Below are 27163 nucleotides of genomic sequence, written 5' to 3'. Positions count from 1 at the left end.
CAGGAGCAAAATTCACTCATTTTTACTCATCTTGATGCATGGAACACTTCTTTTACCTGAGGTACAGAATATTTTCTGGAACTGATATACAGAGCACCTAAAAGCAGGAAATGTTTGTTGATGAGACAAAAATCTGAATCAGTTTATCACCAGCTCAATTTTCAAATATCACTAGGGTAATTCAGCTATGGAAGTAGAAAGCTGAGTATCTCATAATATGAAATACATTTTACAACACTAATAAAGGTAAGTAAAAATTTTGCATAGCATACATATAGGAAAACACGAAATAAGAAGAAGAAAACATTTCAACTTGTTACTAAGGAAGCCCTGTCACTGAAACAAAATTTTTAATAGTAACAAAACAACTGAACAATACTGGAGAGGAGAATAAAAGAATGTGGAATAAAAGAATACACTATTAAGTGAAAAATAAGGATATTATTTTTATACATTTTCCATATAAAATAACTTAATTCAAAATGTTTTCATATGAAATGATTATAACATTGAAATTTAAGTGACAATCAACAGCAAAAATATAATCTGCTGGCAATCTGCCCCTAGCTTTCCTGAGCTCACGGGCGATATACAGAGTATCCCAAATATTTAGGACCAAATTTATACACTTGGTATATCATAAACTGATTACTATGAGATAAGGAAATCAATATTTAAACTGTTACTGACATAAAACAGTACACATATTACAGCAAAATACTTAAGCTCAAACAAATTCAAAATGATGAGCATCATCCTCCAGACACACTCTACAAGGGTGGGCAAAACTTTGCCACACACTCTCACCTACCCATTGCACATTTTATAATGAAGACAAGCATCTACAACTCTACAAACAACTTACTTTCCAGGTCCTACAATGGTGTCATTTAATAATGAAATTATGTAATCTCACAGGAAAAGTTTTTTTACAATCAATGATGAGAGTATCTGTTCTTCAGGTTCTCATGAACATTAATATCATAGCATGCTGCACCGTACCACTGTGTTGAAACAACTCAATCTCATGGAGATCATGAAGTACAGTTTCTGACAACTGTGGCAGCACATCATGAATGAACGTAAGATAACATGAAGCATGCAACTGAGGTGGCAACAAATAATGTCCTCCTAGTCAATCTTATACAATTCCTGAACGAAAGTCGACAAGGGAAAATTCCTGCTAGTGATCCAAGATGAACGTAATATATGGATACTAAACCACTCCATATATGGCAATTGTAACAGCCGAAAACATCATGGTTGAAAGAGCACTCAGCCATGTGCAAAGCGAGTTTAGGAAGATTGGCACACGCTGTAGTGTGGTGGATAATTCATTAAGAGAGCAGAACTCTGGATTCAAAATTATCTGGATCTATTGCTTAACCATAATCTTTATGATAGGGGTCCAATTTCTGCTCTACCAGTATTTTTCACACTGTACTTGCAGACTGTGCATTTAGCTTTCTTTGGCTTGAACAACCTAGTTTTTCTAACTTTATATCTACTATATAATAGAGGGAAACATTCCACGCGGGAAAAAAATATTTAAAAACAAAGATGATGTGACTTACCATACGAAAGCGCTGGCAGGTCGATAGAAACACAAACAGACACATACATACACACAAAATTCAAGCTTTCGCAACAAACTGTTGCCTCATCAGGAAAGAGGGAAGGAGAGGGAAAGACGAAAGGAAGTGGGTTTTAAGGGAGAGGGTAAGGAGTCATTCCAATCCCGGGAGCGGAAAGACTTACCTTAGGGGGATGGATATATGTGTGTGTGTGTGTGTGTGTGTGTGTGTGTGTGTGTGTGTGTGTGCGCGCGCGCGAGTGTATATCCGTCCTTTTTTCCCCCTAAGGTAAGTCTTTCCGCTCCCGCCGGGATTGGAATGACTCCTTACCCTCTCCCTTAAAACCTACTTCCTTTCGTCTTTCCCTCTCCTTCCCTCTTTCCTGATGAGGCAACAGTTTGTTGCGAAAGCTTGAATTTTGTGTGTATGTATGTGTCTGTTTGTGTTTATATCGACCTGCCAGCGCTTTCGTATGGTAAGTCACATCATCTTTGTTTTTAAATATATTTATATCTACTATGATACATTTCTCCTACAGATCTTTTATCTATATATTTGTTCAGCTTTCCAGGCACTACAATCTGCTGCACCTTATAAGAAATGCATTTCTGTACGTTATTGTAACAAGTACTGCACCATCTTCAAATCTAGTCATGAAATGTAGACTGTGGTTAAATCATGGATATACGCGACAGATGAATATGGTGTGTTTTTTCAAGATAACCTCAATGCCAATGCAGCATACAGTTATTTCTTATGAAACACAAGCAATTTACAAGCACTTACTCCACACACATCACCCATTCAAGACCTCATACCTCCTGAAATTTTCATATTATCGTGCTGGCTCTTTATCTGTATAATTTTGACTTTAAATGTTTGGAACAACCTGTATAATGAACAAAACAGTAGTTATCTACTGGTCAGCCATATCATTTTAACAGCTTTTAAATGGCATGCTGATCATAACATGGTATATGAAGGTTATATCATTTTACACACAGTAATGTTACCACAATATGACGTACATCCTTTCATTTGTCTGTGTAAAAGTTTATCCATGTACTGATTTACTGTACATTTGAGGTGTTAGGTAGTAGAAGTCGACACAAACAAGACTGAACTGTGGATAAGCTTTCATTCAAAGTCTCTCTTCAGAGCTAAAACACACACACACACAGCCCTGCAGACAAAGTGGGTTGAGTGGCTGTGTAATGCAGCAGGGGGCAAAACAAGGAGAGGGGAGGGGATAGCTCCAGATGGCACAGGTTGTGAAGCAACAACTGAAGCAAAACATCTTACGCTCAGCACTATGCTCTGCATTTGGCCTCACAGGCAGTGCATTTGTTTAGGAGGATATCTGAATGGCTGTAATGTCCATAAACAAGGCTATGTATAAGCTGAAGTGGAGTCTGTATTTGACAGATGTTTTCATGGGCAAGCTTCATCTATTATGGTGTAGAATATGCCTGTGATAGTACTGTAATACGATTTCTTGAATTGAACATGGAAAAGGTATTGCACCTTGAGTCTCACACACAGGTATTACTCATGTAGTAAGAGGCTGGGAGTAGGTATGGCAGAAAGATGCACTACAATATTTCATACATTGGGTAGACAATACAATACCACATTGTTAGACACTGGAAGGTTTAAAAAAAAAAAAAAAAAGAGAGGTTCCTCATTTCAGAGCACTATTAAAAGTAGTCAAAGAGCTGGTGGAGGATGATGATAAGCTGTTCCAGTCCAGAGTGGTATTAGGTAATATGGAAGGGTACTTCATTGCTGTTGGTAAGGGGAGTAGTTGGAGTACTATGAGCATGTGCAGATATGACAGGGGGATCTGTCTGTTGCATAGGTTTGAGGAGCAGCACCTGCTGCGAAGGGACTTTCAACACACTGGGCAAAAGGATTGCTTCTCATTGCAGATGCAGTATCAACAGATGGCTGGACTGTATACGAGAGAGACCTTTTGGTGTGAAATGGATTGTAATTACTGAAATGGCGTTACTGTAAGTGATTGTTAAGCTTTATGTGCAGTTATTCTTATGGTTTTATTGGAGAGGTAGATGTCCTTGTGTTCACACTGAACTAAAAAGGATCACAAGAAACGTACAGAAAGAAAAATATTAAGTCTGTGTAGGAATGAATGTCTTGGCCCTAGGACCAGGGCATGGATATATAATCAATGAAGCTGACATGAAAGGGATTCAAGATCCTAAGTGACTAGAAGGATTCCTCTAGTTGGCCCACACAAAGTTGTCAGTAAGAGTGGCAAGTGGGTGACCATGGCTGTCCCCTGTATTTGTTTTTATATCTTCCTCTCAAAGGTGAGATAGTTGTGTGGAAATAGCTCATTATTCTTGCAGGAATGAAGCAGTGGGTTTGGGGTCAATAAGATATTTGGGGGGGGGGGGGGGGGGGGGAGTGTTTAATGGCAATAGGATCACAGGCATGAAGTATGTTAGTATATAAGAAGGTGGCATCAACAGCAAACAGCCAGAAGCTAGGTGGTACGGCAACTAAGAAAATGGTTGACATCCTTGATACACGACATTAGGCTGCAGGCAATGGCCTGGAGGTGCTGATCAACTAAGGTAGAGATCATTTCCATGGGAGCACAGTAAGCAGATTCAAAGGGGCATCCAAAGTGGATAGAAGCCTGGTGATAAAACGTTATGGACAGTGGAGAGGCAACTAAGAAAATGGTTGGTATTCTTGATACATTACATTAGGCTGAAGGCAATAGGCTGGAAGTGTTTGTAAACAATGAAAGAGATCATTTCCATGGGAGCACAGTAACAAGGTTAAAAGGGGCATCTGAGGCAGTTGCAGTTTTTGGATTTAAAATGACAATTTCATAACACATATGCAAAATTAATTATTGGAAACAAAACATTCATCAGTTTAGAAAGATATAGTTGATTACAAGAATGAGGCTCAATACAAAGTCTAATAAAAGATCAATAGATCTTTTAACAGTTCTAACCTTATCTCAATTTAAAGCATGTGGGATAACCAAATTGAAAAACATTCTCTTGAACATTCAGTACTTCAAAACCCCACTCATACAGACCTGTATTTATATGCAACTCAAGTCCGATCTACGAACGATGGTGGTTCACTCATGTTGAGGCACAGACAAGGATTGCATTACTGTCATTATTGAGGCGGTACACGCATGTGGTTGCTTTCCGCTTGGAGGAACCATATATTCTGCGAATTGTGTTTCTCGCTTGCTTCTGCAGAATTTATCACTTATCACCACTATCAGCGATGACAACTCGCAACAAATGGAATAGAAATTCACTCAACAACTCACTACGATCACGTTTCATGCTCACATTAGCTACGGCATTAATAGCAGAGTACACACAATGCTACTGAATGCTCACTGGCTTTCCGATAATACGTGATGTGGATGCACAGAACAAGCCTAAACTCAACCGGCATCATTTGTGACTCCAACTGTAGTTGCCACCATCTGGCATGAACAACAGGTTTCCTGAAGACCCTGATTCACTGAGCCCATACCACCTCAGATTCTAATAACCTGCAAGCAGAATTGGAACAATGAAACTGTGTTCCTGGAAAATGCACTACAAACAGCACAACAAGGAAGAAGATGAGGCCTTCAAGACAACAGCCTAACTGTCATGCAAGGTGGCCTATAATGATGTATACGATGTTTCAATGTAACAATGTTACCAATGTAACTTGAACATAAACACATAACAGTCATACTTTTCCTCACAAGTATTTCACTATCTGTTCTCCACGACATAATCCACCAATGCACCATTCAAACTGATATATGCCTGGAGCTGTAGAACAATGTTGTAACAAGCAGCTTGACAGACCAGTAATTCAGCCAAACTGTGATTATGATGTTGATACACTTTGTCCTTTAAAACATTCAATAAGAATAAAGTCTGGTGGTGTAAAATTAGGAGACTGAGCTGGCCACTCCACAGACCCACATCGACCAATCCAATGGTTTGGGAATGTTTCGTTCGGTCATTCTCATACTAGTGAGACATAGTGTGGTGGTGATCCATCTTGCTGCCACCAAAGGTCATTTACGTCCAGTAGTGCACACAGAAAAGGACGCCTTTGAGATTTCGGCATCCTAAACACAAGCTTTGTTTTCATTGGTATACATACTCCAGGGCCCACCCAATCCCTTTGCATGCAAAACACTACCAGTAGCATCAAATTTATTGTTTAATCTTATGACTGCTAGCACACAGGGGCCATTTCCTCCACACTTGACTGCCATCCTCTGTCTCACTTTCACATAATTGTCTGTTGCATAATACAAACACACATTGTTCCATAGACCAACGTTCCGCCATGCTGTCTGGCATACATGAACCAGTATTACAAAGACTATATCAGTCAAAACATTATATACATAATTATGGGCCACTGGGCCACACATATATTGAAAATGTTTCTGTGAAAATAGGCGGAATACTAAGAAAACATAAGATTAACACAATCTTGCATCTTCCATCAAAAATCTTGCCATTTCTGGGATCAGTTGCAGACAACTTAAGAGCTTCAGGAACTCGGATGGGAGTCTCTGGAGGAAAGGAGGCGTTCTTTTTGTTAATCGCTACTGAGGAAATTTAGAGAACCAGCATTTGAGGCTGACTGCAGTACAATTTCACTGCCGCCAACTTATATTTCGCGGAAAGATCACAAAGATAAGATAAGAGAGATTAAGGCTCGTACAGAGGCTTATAGGCAGTCATTTTTTCCCTGGGAGTGGAACAGGGAGAAAAGATTCTAGGTGTGGTACGAGGTACCCTCCGCCACACACCGTATGGTGGATTGTGGAGTATGTATGTAGATGTAGATGTAGCTGCACAAGGCAGGTGTTTGTAAGATACCATACACTAGGAAAAAAAATTGACAAAACCATGAAGGAGTTGCGTGACTTAAATGAAAGTTAGCAAGTGTGTTTCTACACCTGAAAGATGATGTCTACTCAAATTTCACACCAGTTGCATAAGAGTGCACTAGTGTGCCACTATGAGGATGCAAATCAGGTTTGCTTTAAATACACGCCATAACGGTTGTGAGCATTAGTTACCTTTGAGATTGGACATGATGAGTTGCTGTTAGTGAAGAATGTCACATTAAAGACAAAGAGGCCATTATCAACACCTCACTGAGTTTGAACGAGGTCATGTAACAGAATTACAAGAAGCTGGATGTTTCTTCTGCAATACTGTAGAAAGATGTAGCAGGAATGTAGCCAATGTGCTTGACTGGTGGCAGTGGTGGTCATGTGAATGTATGGTAACAAGAAGACCGGGCTCCAGAAAGCCATGTGGCACTACTAAGAGGGATGATCATTATGTTCGGCATATGGTTCTGGTGCATCATACTGCATCTGCAGCAGCAACCTGAGCAGCAGTTGTCACCACAGTGACACAACAAACTATTACAAATCAGTTACTTTAAGGACAGCTCCTAGCCAGATACCCTGTAATGTATATTCCACTGATCCAAACTATCGCCATTTGCAATTACACAGTGGTGTCAAACTAGGTCTCACTGGAGGGCAGGGTGGAGGCCAGCTGTGTTTTCTGATGAAAGCTGGTTCTGCCTCGGTGTCAGTGATGGCCATTTATTGCTTAGGAGGAGGTCAGTGAAGGGCCTGCAACCTACCTCTCTGCATGCTAGATACACTGCACCTACACCTAGAGTTATGGTCTGGGGAACGATTTCGTATGATAATAGGAAGCAGTCCATGGTTAACCCAAGCACCCTGACTGCCAATCTGTATGTCAATCTGCTGATTCGACCTGTTGTACCGCCATTCATGAACAGCATTCCAGGAGGTATTTTCCAACAGGGTAACACTCACCCACATACCGCTGTTGTAATCCAGCATGCTCTACAGAGTGTCAACATGTTGCCCTGACCTGCTCTATCACCAGATCTATGTCCAACCGAGCGCGTATGGGCCATCATCAAACAACAACTCAAGTGTCATCCAAAAACAGCAATAACTGTCCCTGTATTAACCAACCAAATGCTACTACAGGTATGGAACTCCTCCTTAGAAACTGACATCCGGCACCAGCCCAACACAATGCACGCACATTTGCATGCTTGGATTCAACATTCTGGCAGTTACACCAGTTATTAATGTACCAGATTCCACATTTGCAAGGGTTTATCTCGCACTTACATTAACCTGTGACTTTGTTAATCACTGAAGTATGTTACCCAGACAAATGTATTCCTAAAATTTTATTACTCCACATTAATTATTTTTTTGGCTTTGCAATTCCCCTCCCCCCACCCACCAAAAAATAAATAAATAAATATCATGTAGCACATATGGCAAACAATGGGCACTGTTCACTCTCAGCTAGCAAATCCAGTTTCATAGAACATTGTATTTCTACTGCTTATTCAATGAAACAAAAATTGTGGCCTGTACTACAAACTTTTGGAACTCTGTTATCAATTTATCAGTGGAAATACGACTGTCTGAGGCCCTTATCAATCAGGACAGCAGTTTCCAGTTAGGTAATGCACGGAATCCTACTACAAAAATACTCTGTATGCTGCATAGCCAATGTCCTCCAGCCATTTTACCATGTTAAGATGGCCGGTCTGACATTGATGGTGAACTTTCACCACGGATGGCATTCACAGCAGTGCATAGTTCTGCAGCACTGCACAAGCAGTGTAGCAATGCATGCACAGTGACAACTGGCTGTGCCAGTGGTGTGTTAAACAGGGAAGCCCAGAGTACTTACGCCATTGTGCGCCTGAAGATGGGCAGAAAACTCTGGGTCAAAATACTGTGTCAGCAAGTTATTGACATCTTGGCAGTTTGCTGGAAATTTGTGGGGAACTCCATATGCTGGAAAGTTTTCAGTTTCACAACATTAATTAAGTTTATGAAAGCCAGAAACCCTTTATCATCCAATGAACACAAGGTGCCACTTTTCTAATAACGAATCATTTCTGTTGGCGTCAAGTGACACGCAAGCCACACCACTGATATACGTCTGACATGCTATACGTAATGTTGCTTGTCATGCCAGTTGTATGGCCTTCTGCCTTACTGCAGCTGGGCTAGATCCACACAATTTGTCTTTGTGAACTTTATAAAAAAATTCAAGAAATTTTAAGCCTGAAAAATCAAATATACCAAACAAAAAGTAACAGTGACTGCCGAGAGAAATGCAACTAAAATCTACATCTGCATCTCCGTCTACTCTCCACAAGCCACCTTATGGTGCATGGTGGAGGGTATTCCGTGTGCTTCCATGTGCCAGCATCACTTCCCCCTTTCCATGTTCCAGACATAAATGGTTTGCTCAAAGAGCGATTGCTGGTAAGCCTGCGTGGGCTTGATCTCTCAAGTTTTAGCAACTTTAGCACCTGTAACATCTAATATACCTAACACCACTAGATACCTTGCATGTGTGAGTGGGATCAGCCGAAGGAGTATCCTGAGAAGACATCACTCCAACGCATTTCATCCTTTCCACATTTTCATTCAATCAACAATTTCACAGCAATGACTATCAACATTTGTTACAGCTCTCTGAATGGTATCTGCAAAAACTGGCACGTGATATAGCACCTCTAGGCAACATTTTTGTTTGTGGATGAAGCATCATCAACAAACCATGGACAAACCAATCATTCCAATATGTGTCATTGGTCAGCGAAAATCCATGAAGGAAGTTGATACATAATTACCTAGGTTGATAACACAGTGTGGGCTTTTCGGGAATAGTACTACTGCTCCCTGCTTACTGACGGGAGTCTAATTATATAGTAAAGTATCTACAGTTCTTAACAGATATGTCGCCACAGTTATTAGAAGATATCCCACTAGATTTAAGGCAGTCCACTTGGTACTAAAATGACAGATTTACCACAAAATGGCCTGTACACTTATCGCACTTAATACCTCTGGACTTTTATAAATGGTAAAAATTAAAATACGAGGTCTGTAAAGAAACACAGTAACTTCTAAAGACAAGAAGCCATAAAACAAGGGCACATGCTGCCATAAGTCAAAACTAAATTCTGTGTGCAGCATTTTTTGTCTAAAATTACTTAACAGTTTGTATTAATGCTCAAATTTAACATTTTGTGCACTTGGTATGACCATCTTACTAATTAACACATGAACCACACCTGCATATTTGATATAGAACGGTGGATGCTTTGCACCAATGTCATCTTGTTACAATTTAGTAAAGTACCACACACTTTACATTAATGACGTTCTCTTTGAAGGCGCTTTCCAATGACACAGAAAAAGTTATATAGTTTCATTGAAAAAAAAAAAAAAATTTTTTTTAGAAGGAAGGTTGCCGTCATAATTTGTTAGCTATACATGTTAAAATTGCTTGCTTATAACAGAAAATTTATCACATTGTCCACTACAGCTCAACAAAAGCCACCGCCTCAATGTATTTACGTGTTTTGGATGTATTTTGGGTGGCCTGTCTTAGCTGCCTCATCATTCACAGTCAGATGAACATTGATCACAGATGGTTGCACACATCAATTCCTAAATATGTATGTGTGTGTGTTCCACACCTCTTCCTAAACCACTGGGCTGATTTCAATCTAACTTAGTACACTGTCAGGAAAGAATCGCTGAGGGGTAAGAACCACCTACTTATTAAAGGGACAGGGTTGGGGGTGAAAAACTAGTGTAACTCATGGTGAATAAATTCACAGAATTTCTTCATCCAGTATTTGAAAATGAGAGCACTTTGTAACTTCCAACAGACTTAACACATAATTTCAAACCTTTACGAAACTTTTTTCTTGTGACAAACCCTACTTAACGATGAAAGGAAAAAAGTTTATTAATCACTACATTTTTGTTGTTCATGCAGTAAAACGTCACATGAAGAATGATGTTTAAATATATTTTACTTCTCTGCTACTAATTACATTTGCAACACGTTTGCATTCAGTATCCACATATGCTGCTGAATGTACTGACAAAATTTACCACTGTATGACACATTGTTCAGGAGATATGACATCATAGAGAGTGAGTTTTATGAAATCAAAACTTCATGATCAAATCAAAACTTCATGATCAATCAAAACCTTCATGGATCAACCCAAAACCTTCATGATCAAATCAAAACCTTCATGATCAAATCAAAACCTTCATGATCAAATCAAAACCTTCATGATCAAATCAAAACTTCATGATCAAATCAAAACTTCATGATCAAATCAAAACTTCATGATGAAATTCACAACAGATACATGTAAGACATGTGTATTATATGTGATGTACATGTTGAAAGTGTACATCTGGCAAAGCTGTGGCTAAAAATCTGAAAGCTGCCTATAGCTGGCTACCATACATGGTACACACTATCTGGAAAGAAATACTGTAGGTGTAAGAACCAGCAACCTCTATTGGGGTGGAGTGATAACATGGAGATAGATGGGGGAGTGGGAGGGGGTTAAGAGATGCACAGGTAGAGTGTGGGAAGGAGGATAGGGACATATTTATGAGGGAGGAGGAGATGGACACAATGCGTGGAGAGGGAAATGGACAGCGAAAAAGGGGGAGGTTGGGATGAACGGAGAGAAGGAAATAGGCGTAGAGAAGAGGAGGAGAGATGGGCATAATGAGGGGGAGGAGGAGATGGACAGAAAGAGAGGAGAGGGGGAGAAGGAGATAGAAAGAGAGGGAGGAGGAGGAGATGGACAGAGAGGATGAGGAGAAGAGGGGGGAGAAGAAGAAAGGCCAATGGAATTGGAATAAATACTTTCCGGGCAACACCAGGTACTCAGCTAATATCAAATAAGTAATTTGGTCATGTTCAGATTGCCTGGATGTAATCATAAAACAATGTAAAGTGAAATCTTGTAGAAATCATTAAACTTCTGCACAAAGGTACACTAATAAATACAGCAGGGTTATTACTAATGGCAACAGATGTTCTTACTTTGAGTAAATAATACTCAGAAAAATAAATAATCATTGTGCCTTTAATACAGCACTCTGCAGTTTGCATTTTGCAACACCCACATGGGAAGAGCAACAGTAAATGCAAAGCAAAATTCACCACTGTAGCTAGACCACTGACAGCCACTACAAAAAGAGGCACACACAACACAAAGCCCTGCAGGACCACATCCTCTTGTATTCGGGAGGTGGGGGGGGGGGGGGAGGGGGGCTACTGTGGGGAAGCCCCAACTAGAACCCAGAAAGTATTGGGGTGCAATCAGAAGCTCCATACAAAAACCATGTAGGGTTACGAGGATGTGATGACACGCTGTGGTGTTATAAGACTTTTGCAAGTCTAAGAAGACAGTCATAAGGGGTTGACACTGGAGAAAAGCTGACCATATAGCAGTCTCCAGGCACAGCAAATTGTCGGCAGTAGAACAGCCTTGGCAAAATTGTCCTGGGACAGAGGCAAATGATTCAGACTCAATTTGCTGAGAACATTAGTGAGACTGGTTTTGCGATAGTTGCCCATCTCAAGTAGGTGTTTACCAGGTTTAAGTACTGGGACAATCCCACTTTCTCGCCATCGAGATGGGAACTCTCACTCACACTCCAGATACGCCTACAAATTGCAAGGACATGTATGGATTGAAATGGCAAGCATGTGACTTTGGTAATTAACTGACAGGTGTTTGAGCATTTAGCTATGGATGTTGTCTGGCCCTGTACAGCTGCATCAATACTTCCATGTGCAGGGTGGTAATGGTGACGGCAGAGGCAAAATGCACCCCAGTCCAGCATCAGTCACCCAGATGAGTGATGCTGAGGGAGGCACACAATGATCAGAAAATGAACACTGTCTCACAGACCATCATGGACTCTCCAAGGATAGAGGATGAAGACCATGGCTGCAAATGGAAAGGTCAAGGACTGAATAAGATCCAGTTTGGTTGGTTGATTTGGGGGAGGGGACCAAACAGTGAGGTCATCAGTCCCATTGGATTAGGAAAGGTTGGGGAGGAAGTCAGCTGTGCCATTTCAAAGGAACCACCCAGCATTTGCCTGAAGCGGTTTACGGAAATCATGGGAAACCTAAATCAGAATGGCTGGACATGGGTTTGAACTGTTGTCCTGAAAATGAGTTGAATGTGCTAACTCCTGCACCATCTCACTCAGTGTAAGACCCAGATGCTACACCAAACTGTGTTGGGGTACCAGTATTCAAGGGACAAAGATGAGCTCTGCAGGCTAAGTTTTAGAAAGCTTTACTACACCAAGTGGTTGCAGTTCCTCCCACCAAAGAGTTGTGGGCACTTAAGTCACCCGAAATGAGGAAGGGTGGGGGCAGCTGAGAAATCACTGCAGACAATGCATTCTGAGGCCCTTCACCATGGAGAGGAAGGTACACACTACAGACAGTAAAATCCAGAGACACCCTCACATTACCAGCCACAACCTCAAAAGTCACACAGAGTGGCATGTGTTGCCGTAACCTGCATCCAGAATGTACATCCGAACTCCATTTGACACACTGTCATAGTCAGCTCAATTGTTAAATAGCACCGACAGCCACGAAGTGTACAGGTTTGCAATGCTGGGACCCAAGTTTCCCATATGGCAATGCACAAACCATGGGAAATACATAAGAAATGTCATAGCTCAGCCATGTGGTGAAAAAAACTGTGCTGCATGCTATCAGTATCCTGTGGGGTCTTAAAGGGACCAAGAGCACAGGTCACACCCCAGGGTTATCTGCTGCCTGGGAAGTGAACCACTGGAGGTTGTCTCTGTGTCCCTCTTCTCCTTGCATGTGTTTGCAAGGGCCTGTCTGCCCTAGTTTCAGGGACAGAGGAGGTTCAGGAAGTCCTATGACCATCAACCTTTGGCTACTTCAGCCTTTGGTTGGCATCCAGTTGCAGATCATCAGGGTCCTGTGAGGAGAGTGCCCAGAGGGACACATTCTGGTGAGACACTGGGGGCTGGGGACCGACACCAATGCTCCCTAAACGAGTATGGAGGAAACAGTAAGGCGGGGGGGGGGGGGGGGGGGGGGGGGGGGGGGGGGGGGGGGGGGGGGGGGGCAAACCACCACGAGGTGTATTCTAGTGCCCCAAGGCCATGATGAGTTAGAAGCCAGGAAGGGTGAGGGTACCATTGCTAGAAAGGATGACATTGCAACCATAGCAACTTCACCATACGAACAGGATACCAATGATTATATTTCTTCTTGGCCTCCGGATAAGTGAGTCACTCAATTGTCTTGTATTCTTGGATTTTCTTTTCTCTCTGGAAGATAGAGTGGGGAATGTGCTCCCTGCAGTTAACACAGACAGGGGGAGGGGCACAAGGAACGTTCACATGCAACTGCCATCTACAATTCCTGCAGACATGACTGCCGTTAAATGTGAAGACATGTGCCAAAATCTCATGCTTTTGAAGCATCATAGGGAAAAGGGAACACAGGGTACCACACTGCATCGATACACCATCACCTTCAAATTTCCAGGCAACAAGCGGCCTTCAAAGCCCAAGATGAAGGCCCCAGTATCAATCCAATTGTCCTTTGCTCCCTGACAAAATGCATACCCCGTCACTCTGAACTGGCTAATAACTCCGCCATTTGTCTGTAAAAGATGATGGACTGTACCATACTGACGTTGTTATGAGAGGTGATAGTTACAGGAAAATCACCCAGCTCATCACAGATGGGCAGCACCCGCGACTGAGCAGGGGATGCCATTTAGTCAGAACTGGACCACTTTTCATTTTCGAAATTACTGCTACTTCCGCAAACCTGTTCTCAAAGTGTTCAATGAAGAATAATGAATTTGTGGCCAAAAAGACATCTCCATCGGTGCTAGAGAGAACTAAGTATTGTGCGGAGAATTTCTCCCTTTGTTTCTTAACCCTATGTTATTCCCATGGCACAGCCATGGAAGGAAACATTGTGGGGCCATATCTCTCTGCATTGTGGCAATCCTTTCCTTCAGAAAAAACTACTTGGGCTGTATGGCCACCAGCAAAAGAAAGTTTGAACTGCTTCACTTGCAAGTCACCCATCTCAATGCCACCTACTCCAAACAGGGGCTCTCCTCACAGGTTCCACATAGTTACAGCAATGGCTCCTGGTCAAGTAACAGTTGCCCATAGACCATGCACCCCAGCTGTGATAGGCACATACTCCCTCGCATATGTGGGTAGTTTCCAGTGCAGATACTATTTGATGACCTGCACCCCCCCCCCCCCCACCCCACCCCCAAATATGCTGGCTACCGTGTAGTGTTTACGGTGTATTACTTTTGTCACTTCTGTAAAATTTGGAAGAGGAATGGTAGATCGAATCCAATAATGGGGACCTTACATGGAAGGATAAAAAGTTGTATGAAGTTTGGGAAGAGAAAAAAAACCAGTGCCCAAAATCATAATCAAAATCCAAGCACAGTCAGCATCATGAAAACCATCCAATGGAAGTCAAAAGGGAAGAAAGAACAGCAAAACGATATACTTGCAGCAGGGAAGGGAACTGACATTACTAGGGCCAGGACCCCATGTTAACCAAGTAAATACTCATGACAGATGTGAGCTCCCCCTATGGGATTTATAAAGAATGATGTAAGGAACAGGCATTACTCATATATCCCAATAATTGTCAGAACCTTCTTGTTAACCATTTTATGGAGAGGGCATATCAAAGTTGACTACAAGTCCACCTTACTGTTTATATTTAATAAGATTATGTTGCCTTTACACCCTTGAGAGCAGCAATGTGCACTAATTGAAGCAACAGTTGGTACAGACCTCTCTGACATGGGTTACAACACATTCTGTGCAGTGCCAACATCGTAATCAAAATTCTAGTTCATCATTTGAAAAGTGTATTTTCTAGCCTGAAATTTTGCAATTAGCATTTGCAAGCAAAGAAACAAGCAACCATTTCAACACAGCATTGCAAACAATACAGTGAGCACATGTCTGTAACCCTCTAAAACAGACATGGATGCATTTGAGCTCATGCAAAGACAACTGACAACTGACAGCTGCAGGGCAGTGCTCACAGGAAGGTTCTGTTGATACACAAACTGATTATGTCGATCCCTGCTCCAAGTTTTAGAAGCATTCAACACTGGGCTGAAACTGCTATGCCAAACTTTAACACTGCTCATCAAACTCTCAAGCCATCTGACAAGTGCATCATTGGTGGGGTTGACCAAGGACCTTCAGCTACAGATGAGTTCCTGGAACAACCGTTTTCCATCCAAGTTAGGAAGGCAGTGAGCAGAGACAATTTGAGCAATGGACCACATTCATCTACTTCAATGCCTGCCTCTTGTTACATGAATTTTGACTTTAGAAAAATTGCCTTGAGTAATCCAGAGCATCTACTGCTTCTCATTTGAGGACAATGTATACAGTACATTAAGGATTCGACCACTGAGAAGTTGAATTGGACAAGGAGTTAAATAACATCAAACAGAATTTAGTAGGACTATCAAAAGTGCTATGAAGTAACTAACACGAAATACAGTTAAAATTAAGACAGACGTTTTATTACAAGGAAACAGAAAAAGGAGTAAATTTTCTATAATGCAATCAAATTAGAAACACAAGTACAGACACTTACAGAGTGCCAAGGCTCATTTTAAAAATTAACAAAATATTTTTATATTATAATGGAAAATCTTGCTAGAATATTAATAATAGAAGTGGTATACAATACTTCCAGTCTTGTTTATGTGCCTCTCACCCATTCAACACTTCAACTACACAGTAAGTTATCGCAATTACTCATCCTATTATCAATTATTACAACAAAAGATATTCCAAATTAATTAATGAATGCAGTCTATACAGCAATGTTGTTATATTCTGTACAGAAGGTACATGATCTCTATGAACAGTTACATAAACAGCAGGACATTCAAATGCAATATGATAAATGAGGGGTTTTATAGGAAAAGTGGGACCAAAACTAAAGCACAATTCTTCTTTGTTAAACTTTGGGTAAGATACTAGAAATGACAAACACATTCTTCTATAATAAAACAGAAAAAGCATTAAGAAACTTAAAGTGAAACTGATTATACATTATAAAACAAAGCAGAAAAACTGAGTCTACTAGCACAACTGACTTATGGCAGTAAACCATCTACTTTCAATGGAAAAATGCATAATTTCAAAACTGGCATTGCTCAGAGTTCAACTGAGGGATACATGGTGAAAATTACTAGACTCAAAGCCTAGACAAAGAAATAACTGTAAGGATCGTAAAACAAACTGAGTGGTAGGCTAGGAATGTAACAAAAATGGAATACAACAATGGAAAATCCAGGATGGAATGTAACAATATCGAAAAGGATAGTTCCTACTCACCATACAGCAGAGATGCTGAGTCGCAAATAGACACAACAAAGAGACTGTCAGAAAATGAACTTTCAGCCCACAAAGCAATCATCAGAGATAGAAAACACACACACACACACACACACACACACACACACACAAAACTCACACACACATGACCACAGTCTCTGGCTGCTGAGGCTGTGGTATTGAGCGCGCGCGTTTGTGTGTGTGTGTGTGTGTGTGTGTGTGTGTGTGTGTATGTGTGTGTGTATGTGTGTGTGTGAGAGAGAGAGAGAGAGAGAGAGAGAGAGAGAGAGAGAGAGAGAGATCTATCTCTGATGAGGGCCTTGTTAGTCGAAAGCTCATTTTCTGAGTCTTTTTGTTATGCCTATCTGCAAATAAGCATCTCCACTGTATGGTGAGTAGCTAATATCCCTAATATTTTTACACAAATGAAACATATGAGTGACACGTCTAGACAGGTGAATGGATAGCACATGGACTAAGGACACACTTTACTGGTTTTGAAGTGATACAGACTGAAGTGACAACCTAATGAGAGGTGGGCAGATGGCATTAACAAACATGCAGGAGCTATATGTATGTGTATAGCTACAAATCATAATGCACAGGAGTCTCAAGGGCCCCTTTTTCCAACAGTTTATGTCAAATGGCTGATAATTATGTAAAAATAACATGAGCAGCAAGGACCAGCCCAAAAATGGTTCTAACAGAACAGAACTGGCAATTACATGTAACCAGAGAACAGATATACTGTACACACCTTTTCAACTTCCTGGCGATATTCTCCCTCCAATTTCTGTAACCTCTGCTGGATCTGTCTGTAGTCAACAGAAAGCATAGACATCTGGCGTTCCTTCTCCTGCCACTGTAAATCTGCCTTCTGCCGAGCACTTTTTTCTTCATTCAGTTTTGCCTGTAAAGCTGAAAGAGCGTACAACAGATCAGTAATTTAGATTTTTGGTTATACAGAATAGAAAATATTACAGCTTAAGTAAAACACAAAGGTTGTTCAAAAAGTATCTGACTTATTTATAAAATCCATCTCTATTCTGCAGCGCCTACACACTTCTCCAAACGCTGCTGCCACTGCTGGAAGCATCGCTGGAAAGCCTCTTTTTGTATGGTGTGCTGCTACTCCATTAAATTCTGCATATGTATTCCCTGTTCTGAAACCTAATTCCTTTCAGAGTCTTTTTCAGGTTACGGAAAAGCCAGATGTCACCTGAAGCTAAGTCAGGGGAATAGGGAGGCTGACAAACCACAGCGATGTTGTGTTTGGCTAAAAAACTCTGAATTAATTGAGAACAGTCAGCACATGTATAGTCGTGTTGGAGGTGACAACTGCCCACTGCTCACAAGTCTGGCTGTTTGCATCTCACTGCTTCACAGAGACGATGCAGAACCACTTGGTAGTGCTCCTTAATGACATTAGTACCTTCTGGGGTGTACTCATGATGGACTATGCCATTGGAATCAAAGAAGCCAGTCAGCATCATTGTCATATTGCTGCATACCTGTCTCGCTTTTTAGGATCTCGGTGATGATGGTTGCTTCCATTGTGGTAAACTGGAACTTTGTTTCTAGGTCATACCAATAAACCCAGGACTCAGCACTCGTGATCACTGTATTAAGAAAGTTGGGACTACCGTTCGCAGTATGCAGCAGTCCTATGTGACCACTGAAGGAAGTTGTTTCTGCTCAGTTTTTAGCAACTTTGACACAAATTTTGTTGAGATCCTCCTGAAGTTCAAATGTTCCATTAAAATGGAACAAATGGATCCAATACTAATTTCAACCTCATCTGCAAGTGCCCTGATTGTGATCTGTCTGTCCCGCATCACCCGAATCTTTACGCGACGAATAACAACCTCGTTTGTGGATGTGAGGGCCTACCTGAACGTGCTACACTCTTCGCTGATGAGCAGCCATCTTCAAAGTGGCTGAACCACTCTTTTATTTGTGCAGTACCCACTGATTTGTCCCCAAATAATTGTCAAACATTGCAGGTTGTTTCAGCTTGAGAACTGCCAAGCTTAAAATAAAATTTGGTGCAATAACATTGTTCCACTTTTTCTGTCATTTTGCCCACAACACACACTCCAATAACTACCACATACATGTGTTCACTTGTCAACAGATAACCAGCAACTGATTGTTTCCGTAGTTAAGGAAAAATCATGCATGTGTGCTATGTACACCAATAAACAGAGAGGGAGTGTGCACCCCAATACCACTGTCAGTTTCAACAGTTAAAAATAAGGTTGCATACTTTTTGAACAACCCCCCGTAGTTCAGTGGTGGTGGTGGTGGTGGTGGTGGTGGTGAATCAGCTGTGTTGATAACAAATCCAAAATTTTAGTACAGGGATGGTGCTGCTTGAGAAAGCTACTGTGCTTTACACTTTCATTTGTTGTTTTGAACACCATTCACATCAAACTGCTCACCAATCAAAACAAACATAATACAAAACACACACACACACACACACACACACACACACACACACCCTTAGCCACATTTTCTTGGCTGACCACGTATTCTAAGCACAATGGGTGTGAAGGTTTATGTCAAGGGAAGTGGATGAGAGGAAAAGAAAGTAGGGAGGGGGAGGGACAACTGGAGAGAGAGAGAGAGAGAGAGAGAGAGAGAGAGAGAGAGAGGTGGGTGAGGGGTGGAACGGAGAGGCAGCAGTGGAATGGGGATAACAATGCGACCAGTGAAACCAGAATGGCACCAGCAGTAGAGCTACATGTGGTCCACGACGAAGTTGATTAGAAGGGTGAGACAGAACACAGGAAAGAGATTTCAGGGGGCAAAATGTGTGTGTAGACTGATAGTATGAAATGAAGGGCACAGGGGAGACCACTGATAAGATGGAAATAGACTGTAGATATTGCTTCTTGGTACTTTTACACCAGAAAAGTCTGTGCACACAGCCTTTATCGCATCTTAATTCTTCCCGTATAGTGGAGATGCTGAGTCACAGACAGGCACTGAGTCGCAGATAGGCACAACAAAAAAACTGTCAGAAAGTGAGCTATTGGCCAATAAGGCCTTTGTCAAAAATATATATACACACACACACACACACACACACACACACACACACACACACACACACACACACACACACAAACACACACACACACATATTTTCTATTGTTTGATTTCACCATCCTTCTCCCTCATTTAAATCAGTGCACTGTCTAAATTTATAGCATTTATTGCATATCTATACATAATAATGTCACACAAAATGATTTAATTTTACTGTCTTCTGGTCACAAAGCAAGAGAAAATTAACAAATAAATATATAAACATTATGATTCCACAGCCCTCAGAATTTGATATACTCTCATCCAGCAAACACTAATGAAACTGACAGCAGGAAAGGAGCACACCAGAATTAAAAGAAGTTACCAGTTCCATGCTTGAGGGTGTGAAGCAGAACAGGATGAGAAGAATTAACTTTAGAGTGCACGATTTAAATTCTGGAATTAAAAGTATAAAAAAAATTAGTGTATGGATAAATTGATGTAGATCACACAATGAATGAATGGAAGGATTTTGTCAGTTGGTTTGATGTTGTCCTCCATCTTCTCATACTGAGTGGCTGAAACTAATTATATTGAAATCTTCTGCAATATACTTGCAAAAATCTGACTGTGCATGATAAAGTAAACATTAACAAGGGTTTGGTGTTGATGGAGATAGGGAAATGGAGAACAGAGAAAAACAGAAATGCTGAGAAAAAGAAGTAGATCACAACAGAAGTTATAGGGACTGCTCAAACTGAGGGCATATGAATTGTAGGAAACACACACAAGTTGTGGATCGACTTCCCACAGTGAGTTCTTAAATTCTGATGCCAGGAGGAACATCAATTCACTTGTTTTGTGAAGTACCAACTAATATCTCAGGTATTATGCGGGAGGGCATGTACTAACCATCAGTACAGATTCTTTACCTGTGTTATTCATTTCTAGACACAGTTTCGTTGCTATTATTCCAATGCAAAAAGTTAAACAGAATTTCGCACCGGCAATACGTAATGTAATTCACCTTATAAGTAGCCATCCCTTTGATAAAGTAAGTTTTGCAGCCATGAGATTACATTTGGTACAAAGAGAATATGTGACAAAGTTTTTGTGTGTTTGTCATAACAATGTGAACACAACAAAGCAAGGCACTGTTACACCAAAAATGCACAAAAGTAAATCTACAATTGATCAATAATGATGTTCCATGGACAAGTGACTGCTGTCTACTTGTCAAAAATCCATCAAACAAAAATGCAAGACCACAAGAATGTGTGTGCACATATGGACTCTAAAAATAATTACTTATACACTTGGCGATACACTACTGAAAAATACTGCTGTCCCCAACTGCAAAATTGATGTGCCACCTGGCATTAGAATGTAACAACTTGATAAAACATTTTAAAATACCAAAAATTCGAAACAAGTGACAGTGGAACCAGATTCTGTAAAACATAATTACAGGGGTGTCTTTGTACACATTCAAACAAATTCATTAAGAAGCAGCAGCAAACAGAAATTACTAGAGACAACCAATGTAATTCATTTAACAAAAAGTGTCTATGTGAGATCCAAGCTCGTACTTGGCAGCATTCCAAAAAGATGATCTGTAAGTGACAAACGTATCTCCAAGATAAAATGTGCCACCAAGGAACAGTGTGATTGTCTTGGGCCAGTTTTCATAGACCTGAACAACTTTCTTTGTGAAAACTGACTACGAAAAGACAGGACGCATTTAACTAGATTTGGTCTGTAATATCTGGTAGAATGTTTACAAAAGTCTGCAAAATCATTGGAAACAAGGGAAATTAGTACAATCTGATCAAGGTGAAAAACCAAGCTGAAAAATCCAAATGCAAGCACTAAATAATAATAATAATAATAATAATAATAATAATGCAGTACAGACTATGCATTCCAAATATAGTCCACAACATGTAAGCCAGCAGAAGGAAAATTACGTGAAAGGACGATATCAGAATATCCAATAGTGTGGTAACAAGAAAATCAGTAAAACACAACCACACATATTATGCCTCACTGAACATACTAACTGAAAGTCAGATAGGTAATTTGACAAAGGACTATAACTTATCCCATTATTTTTGTAGATCCAAACATACAGGTGGCAAAGTCTTTTTTTATTTATTTCTTTATTTATTAATTTATTTGCTTTTTTTAAAAAAAGCTTCTAAAGACTGTAAACAATAAAAGTGTGAGACTATCCTTAACTAAAGAAAATTATTTTGAAAGTATTGGTTTTATGACAGGTGACTCAAAAGCGTTTTGTGTACAGATCACCAGATGAAAAGATTACCATCTTTACGGGGGAAAAAAAATTAACTTACTACAAATGAATGTGAAGTGAAATATTGTTATATGTGAAGACTTAAATATTTACATGAGAAAAGTGTCAAAAACGAGGCAAGTTTCTGAAGAATTGCTAATACAGAAAAACATGGAGGCAAAAATGTCTGCACCCACAAGAGTGTCAATCTCAAGTCCAACACTTACTGACAATACTATTACTAATATTTGTAGGGTCACATGTAATTCAAACAGAAGTGTCTGATCATCGTGGGTAGCTGATCTGCTCTTGCATAAATTATGATATACTATCAGAATCAATATTATAAGGAAACCTACACAACAAGCAAAGTTCAAGAAATCAACTAGGGGTGATGAACTATCCAATCACGTATAAAGCAAGCAAGTGAACAAACACTCACACCATTGCTGGACATAGTAAACAACTCTTTCAGAGATTGAATTTTCCCAGAAAAACTGAAGATATTCAAGGGTGTGCCACTGTACAAGAAAGGAGGTAAGGATGACCCCCCACAACTCAGTGACATCAGGTTTCTGAAAAACCCTGGAAATACTTACGTATACACTAGTTGTTTATCTGGACAAACAAAGTTCTTGTACCACCTCAGCATGGTTTCAGAAATGGTAAATATACGAAATCAGCATTTGGCAATCTGACATTTACATTATACAGTCCTTAGGTGGAAAACGTTGTAATACAAAAATTATGGCACTCCACAGCAACCAGGAGAGTGAATACAATCATACTTACATAGCAAGAAATAGTATGTATTGACAGGGAACTCATACCAGTCAGAAACCAAAGCCATCAAATGTGGAGGGTCACAGGGTTCGATAAACGGGCCATTACTGTTTACTGAGTTTGTAGTGTTAGAGTTGCTAAAGAGAAAGAGATGAAAATATTGTATGCAGATGACGTGACAATACTGAACAGTGACAAAAACATGGAACAGTTAGTGTGAAGAGCGCATACAAGGTGTGTGAGAAACGTAACGAGACTGATTTTTTCTCTACCACAATTTTTTCAAACAATATTGCCCTCTTTGAAGTAAAAATGATCTGTGTCAGTGGAAAACTTGTGCTCTTGATAAAGAATGTTCCCACAGGCCTATTTCAACTTTTCAAAGGTGACGCTCATGGATTCCTCGAGTTTAACAGAAAACTTGATGGCATAACATTGCTCTGAATTCCACTGTTCCATTTTCGTAACACAACAAAAACGCAACTTCACTGATAGTGTTCACAAAAATTGCATGATGGCTGTATTGAGCTGAAACTTTTACTGAGCATTTGGAAGGGATCAACATGCTTGTCTACTCAAGCAGAACAACACAGCGTCACCAGATCGCCTGCATTGTTGTCGGTCTCATTACTTTTGTCACACATCTCACATTTCTGCAAACTTGACAGCACAATGGCTCATGGAAAATGAGCTGGTTATAAACCTGAAAAGCAGTCTTTGCACATGGATTTAGAGATGGATGACACAAAGCTGGAAGACGAAGAATCCACTTAGGTACTACCGTGGGTAGTGAGCTGAAATGGAAACAGCATATTCTGTGCACAGTATACCATGGACTCAAATTGCACACACAAAAAAGAGGACTTCTGAAACATATAGAAACTACTTCAAACATCTAGACATATCTAGACATCGAACTTTTACATCTTTGTAAATATATCTATTGAAATGATGTGGAACAAGTCATGTATAGGATATGTATATGTGACAAGTGTTAACATTAATGAGCATGTAATTTTTTTAGTCCTATTCGTGCAACTGCACTTAATTTTTTTTATTTTTATTTTACTGCCTACCAGTTTTTAAGTAGTTCTGCTTAATATACATTTGGGAGAGTTTGTACAGTTTCCAGGTAGTACATATGTCTTAAGACCAACCTGTTACAAAGATAAGGACAGAAGAAATCATCAATACTGTGTCCCAAATAAATATTATATGGCTGCCTGCAAACAGACACTCATAATTCCAAGGAAGCAGGGTAGAATATTCAGTTCTGTACACCAAATGGAGTAACAACAAGGACAAGTGTAACACATGAGCAGGAGTCACTGAACATTTCACAATGTTACACATTTTGCTGTATATACACTGACAATAAGTGAAACTAAAATGGATATATTAGGAAAACTATTGTGGAAACTATTGAACCATGAGTCAAAATTTCTGGCCATCACTTACCATCAACAGGTGAAATAGTTAATATTGCCAAGAACCACATATAATAACACACACAATATCATTAGCTGTAGGAACTATTAATTCAGAAGGTTAGTGTCATGTACATTCATATGCACTTATTAGCAGCAGAATTTCACCTTGTAAATGTAGGTACTGGCCACTGATTCTGTCTTTTAATTTAATAAGCAAATTATGAGCTTTAAGCAGGTAAATTTTGTAACTTGTCTTTTCACATCATTGCTAGTTCCATAAACAAATCACCACTGTAACATATTTTACATATTTTCACTCACTTGTGGCATAACAATTTAGATGATCATGAACATAAGAGAAATTAGGGCTTGAAGGAAGCATACAGACAGTTGTTCTTCCCTTACGCTATTTACAAGTGGAACAGAAAACGAAATGACTTTGAGTAGTACATGGCATCATGTGCCATGCATCTTATGGTGGCTGAAGGAGTATGTATACAGATGCAGATGTAGTGCAATAAAGTATGTACTACACAACACTGAGTCAATGAGAATAATATCTAATTTTCATCCATTATTATACAATACATGAAAAATTTCTCCACTATCAAGTCATAACTTAACTTTTCTATGCACCCTAATGCACAATTTGTGCATCAGAAAGCTTCTGACAATGAAGGCAAAGTATAGTTCTGACAGGTAAAAGAAATCAGTGAGTTACTCAGGGTGTCTTTCTTCAATTTCAGTCCCTAGCTATCAATCAGGCAGTTAGATAATTTGGATAATTCTGCATGGAAAAGGCATTCAAAGAAAAATTGTTATGCTATACTACTGTTGCTTTAGTAATTCCACCAATAAAATTCTTTAAAGAATCAAACTCCAATGTACGAGAAATCTACTTTACAAGTGAGATAATGCGTTAAATATTTGATGTTAAGCATGTAAGTGAGAAAAAGTTTAGAACAGGTTTGAAATTATATTTAAAGTTAACTGCAACTCACCAAGTGCCCTCATTCTCAAATAATGGATGAATATAGTCTGGGTGTCTGTGTGCTGGGAGTTAAACTGCCTCTAGACATACTATTTCTAATTGTGATACTTTGTTAAGGTATTAAACCTTTAACATAAGATTATAAGTCTAAATGAGTAGATTATGACAGCATTTTAAATTTTTTAATTTGGTAAACAGTTAGATGAAACATTGAAAACCAAATTTTTGTTGCCCCTGGACGTCATGAGATAGGCAACCTGAAGCTGTGGCCAGATGACCATGCACAGGGTTAGTCATTTAGCAATACAGACATGTCTTTAGGATCCACATACATGATTTTAGGATCCCGGAGTACAGCTGACAGCATAAACAGTTGGATGCTATATTGCAGTGCCTGTTTGTTTAGAAGTACAATGCAATGTTCCTTTGGACATGCATGCATCCATGTCCAAAGGAACAGCTGTTATGTAATACACTAAATGTATTTGCAGTTGCAAATACAGTCAACCATCAGATTTTTAATGGAATGACAACAATGAAAATTTGTGCCGGACCAGTACTTGAACCCAGATTTCCTGCTTATGTTGAGCAGTCACTTTACCATTAGGCTACCCAAACGTGACTCAAGGCTAGATCCAAATTTCCACATGTCACAAGCCATATGTCCACAGTTTGCACTTATACATTCATTATATATACTCCCATACAGGGGAGATGTCTTAAGTGAAAGTTGCTTGCCCAGTATTGATGGATAAATACAATATTGACAACATTGCAGTGCCTGTGTCCTTCAGAGGTATGATTCAATGTTTCTTCATACATGCATGCATGCATGCAAGCACTAAGCTTTCGGTTTCCCACAGTTGCAATGGCAAATACATTTCATGTATTTCAAAATGTCTGTTAGTCACCGCAGTGCCTCTTCGGAAGGAACACTGCTTCGTGCTTCTGAACAACACAGGCGCTGCAATATCGTATTTAACTGCCAATTCCATTCAAGCAACTTTCTAATAAATGTCTTCCCCTGTATAGGAATACACATAATGAACACATGAGTGCACGTTGCAGACATATGGCTGACGATATATGGAAGTTTCAGTCTGGCTGTAAGTCATGCTCTGAGAGCCTAATGGTAAGGCAACTGCTTGCGATAAGCGGGAAATTCATGTTCGAGCCCTGGTCCAGCACACATTTTCACTGTCATCATTCCATTACACAGCTGATCATTGTCCATGTTCGCAACTGTGAATACAATTCATGTCAACAGTTTGAAGTGTTTAGCTGAGCTATACTTTCAAGATAGAAACAGTGGCTGTTAAAGTGAGTGTTGTAAATAACAGACTTAAATGGCAATATAAAATAATAAGTCATACCTTTGAATATACAGTCCATTTTTCCTGATGCAATAGGAAAAGACAAAATTACTACATTAATTTTTCGTTTTTGCCACTGTTGATAATAAGAGTTCTGTTTTAATTTTCTAAAAGTTTACAATTCTACATAATAACTACTAAGGTAAATTAATTTGCAAGACTGGGCAGTAATGAATAACGTTGGATTCAGTACAAAAGATAATTCATATTCACGATCATAAGAGTACAAGATATATCAGGTATTTGCCTACAAAATTATTCTGAATTATTGCAGTCATTTCTTGATGTAAAATATTTTTTTACGATCTTTCAAATTGTTTAGGAACCAAGACAATTTCAA

At 39.8% G+C, this 27163-nt stretch overlaps 1 protein-coding gene across 2 annotated transcripts in view; it reads right to left on the bottom strand.

Moving 5' to 3' along the window:
- The window catches only part of LOC124615439 (rho-associated protein kinase 2), a 209116-nt gene that overhangs the window by 62292 nt on the left and 119661 nt on the right, over positions 1 to 27163 (bottom strand). Inside the window, exons 18-19 of one of the 2 annotated variants that reach the window (XM_047143326.1) lie at positions 26824 to 26847; positions 17678 to 17838 (exon numbers count right to left, since the gene is read on the bottom strand). In XM_047143326.1, coding sequence (XP_046999282.1) covers positions 17678 to 17838; positions 26824 to 26847 — 185 coding nt within the window. The remainder of the gene's footprint in view (positions 1 to 17677; positions 17839 to 26823; positions 26848 to 27163) is intronic. The other variant, XM_047143327.1, reaches the window with a different exon arrangement.

The sequence above is a fragment of the Schistocerca americana genome, chromosome 5 (assembly GCF_021461395.2).
Source record: "Schistocerca americana isolate TAMUIC-IGC-003095 chromosome 5, iqSchAmer2.1, whole genome shotgun sequence".
NCBI lineage: Eukaryota > Metazoa > Arthropoda > Insecta > Orthoptera > Acrididae > Schistocerca > Schistocerca americana.
Note: the sequence above shows the minus strand (reverse complement) of the source record. Positions and strands in the feature narration are given on the sequence as shown.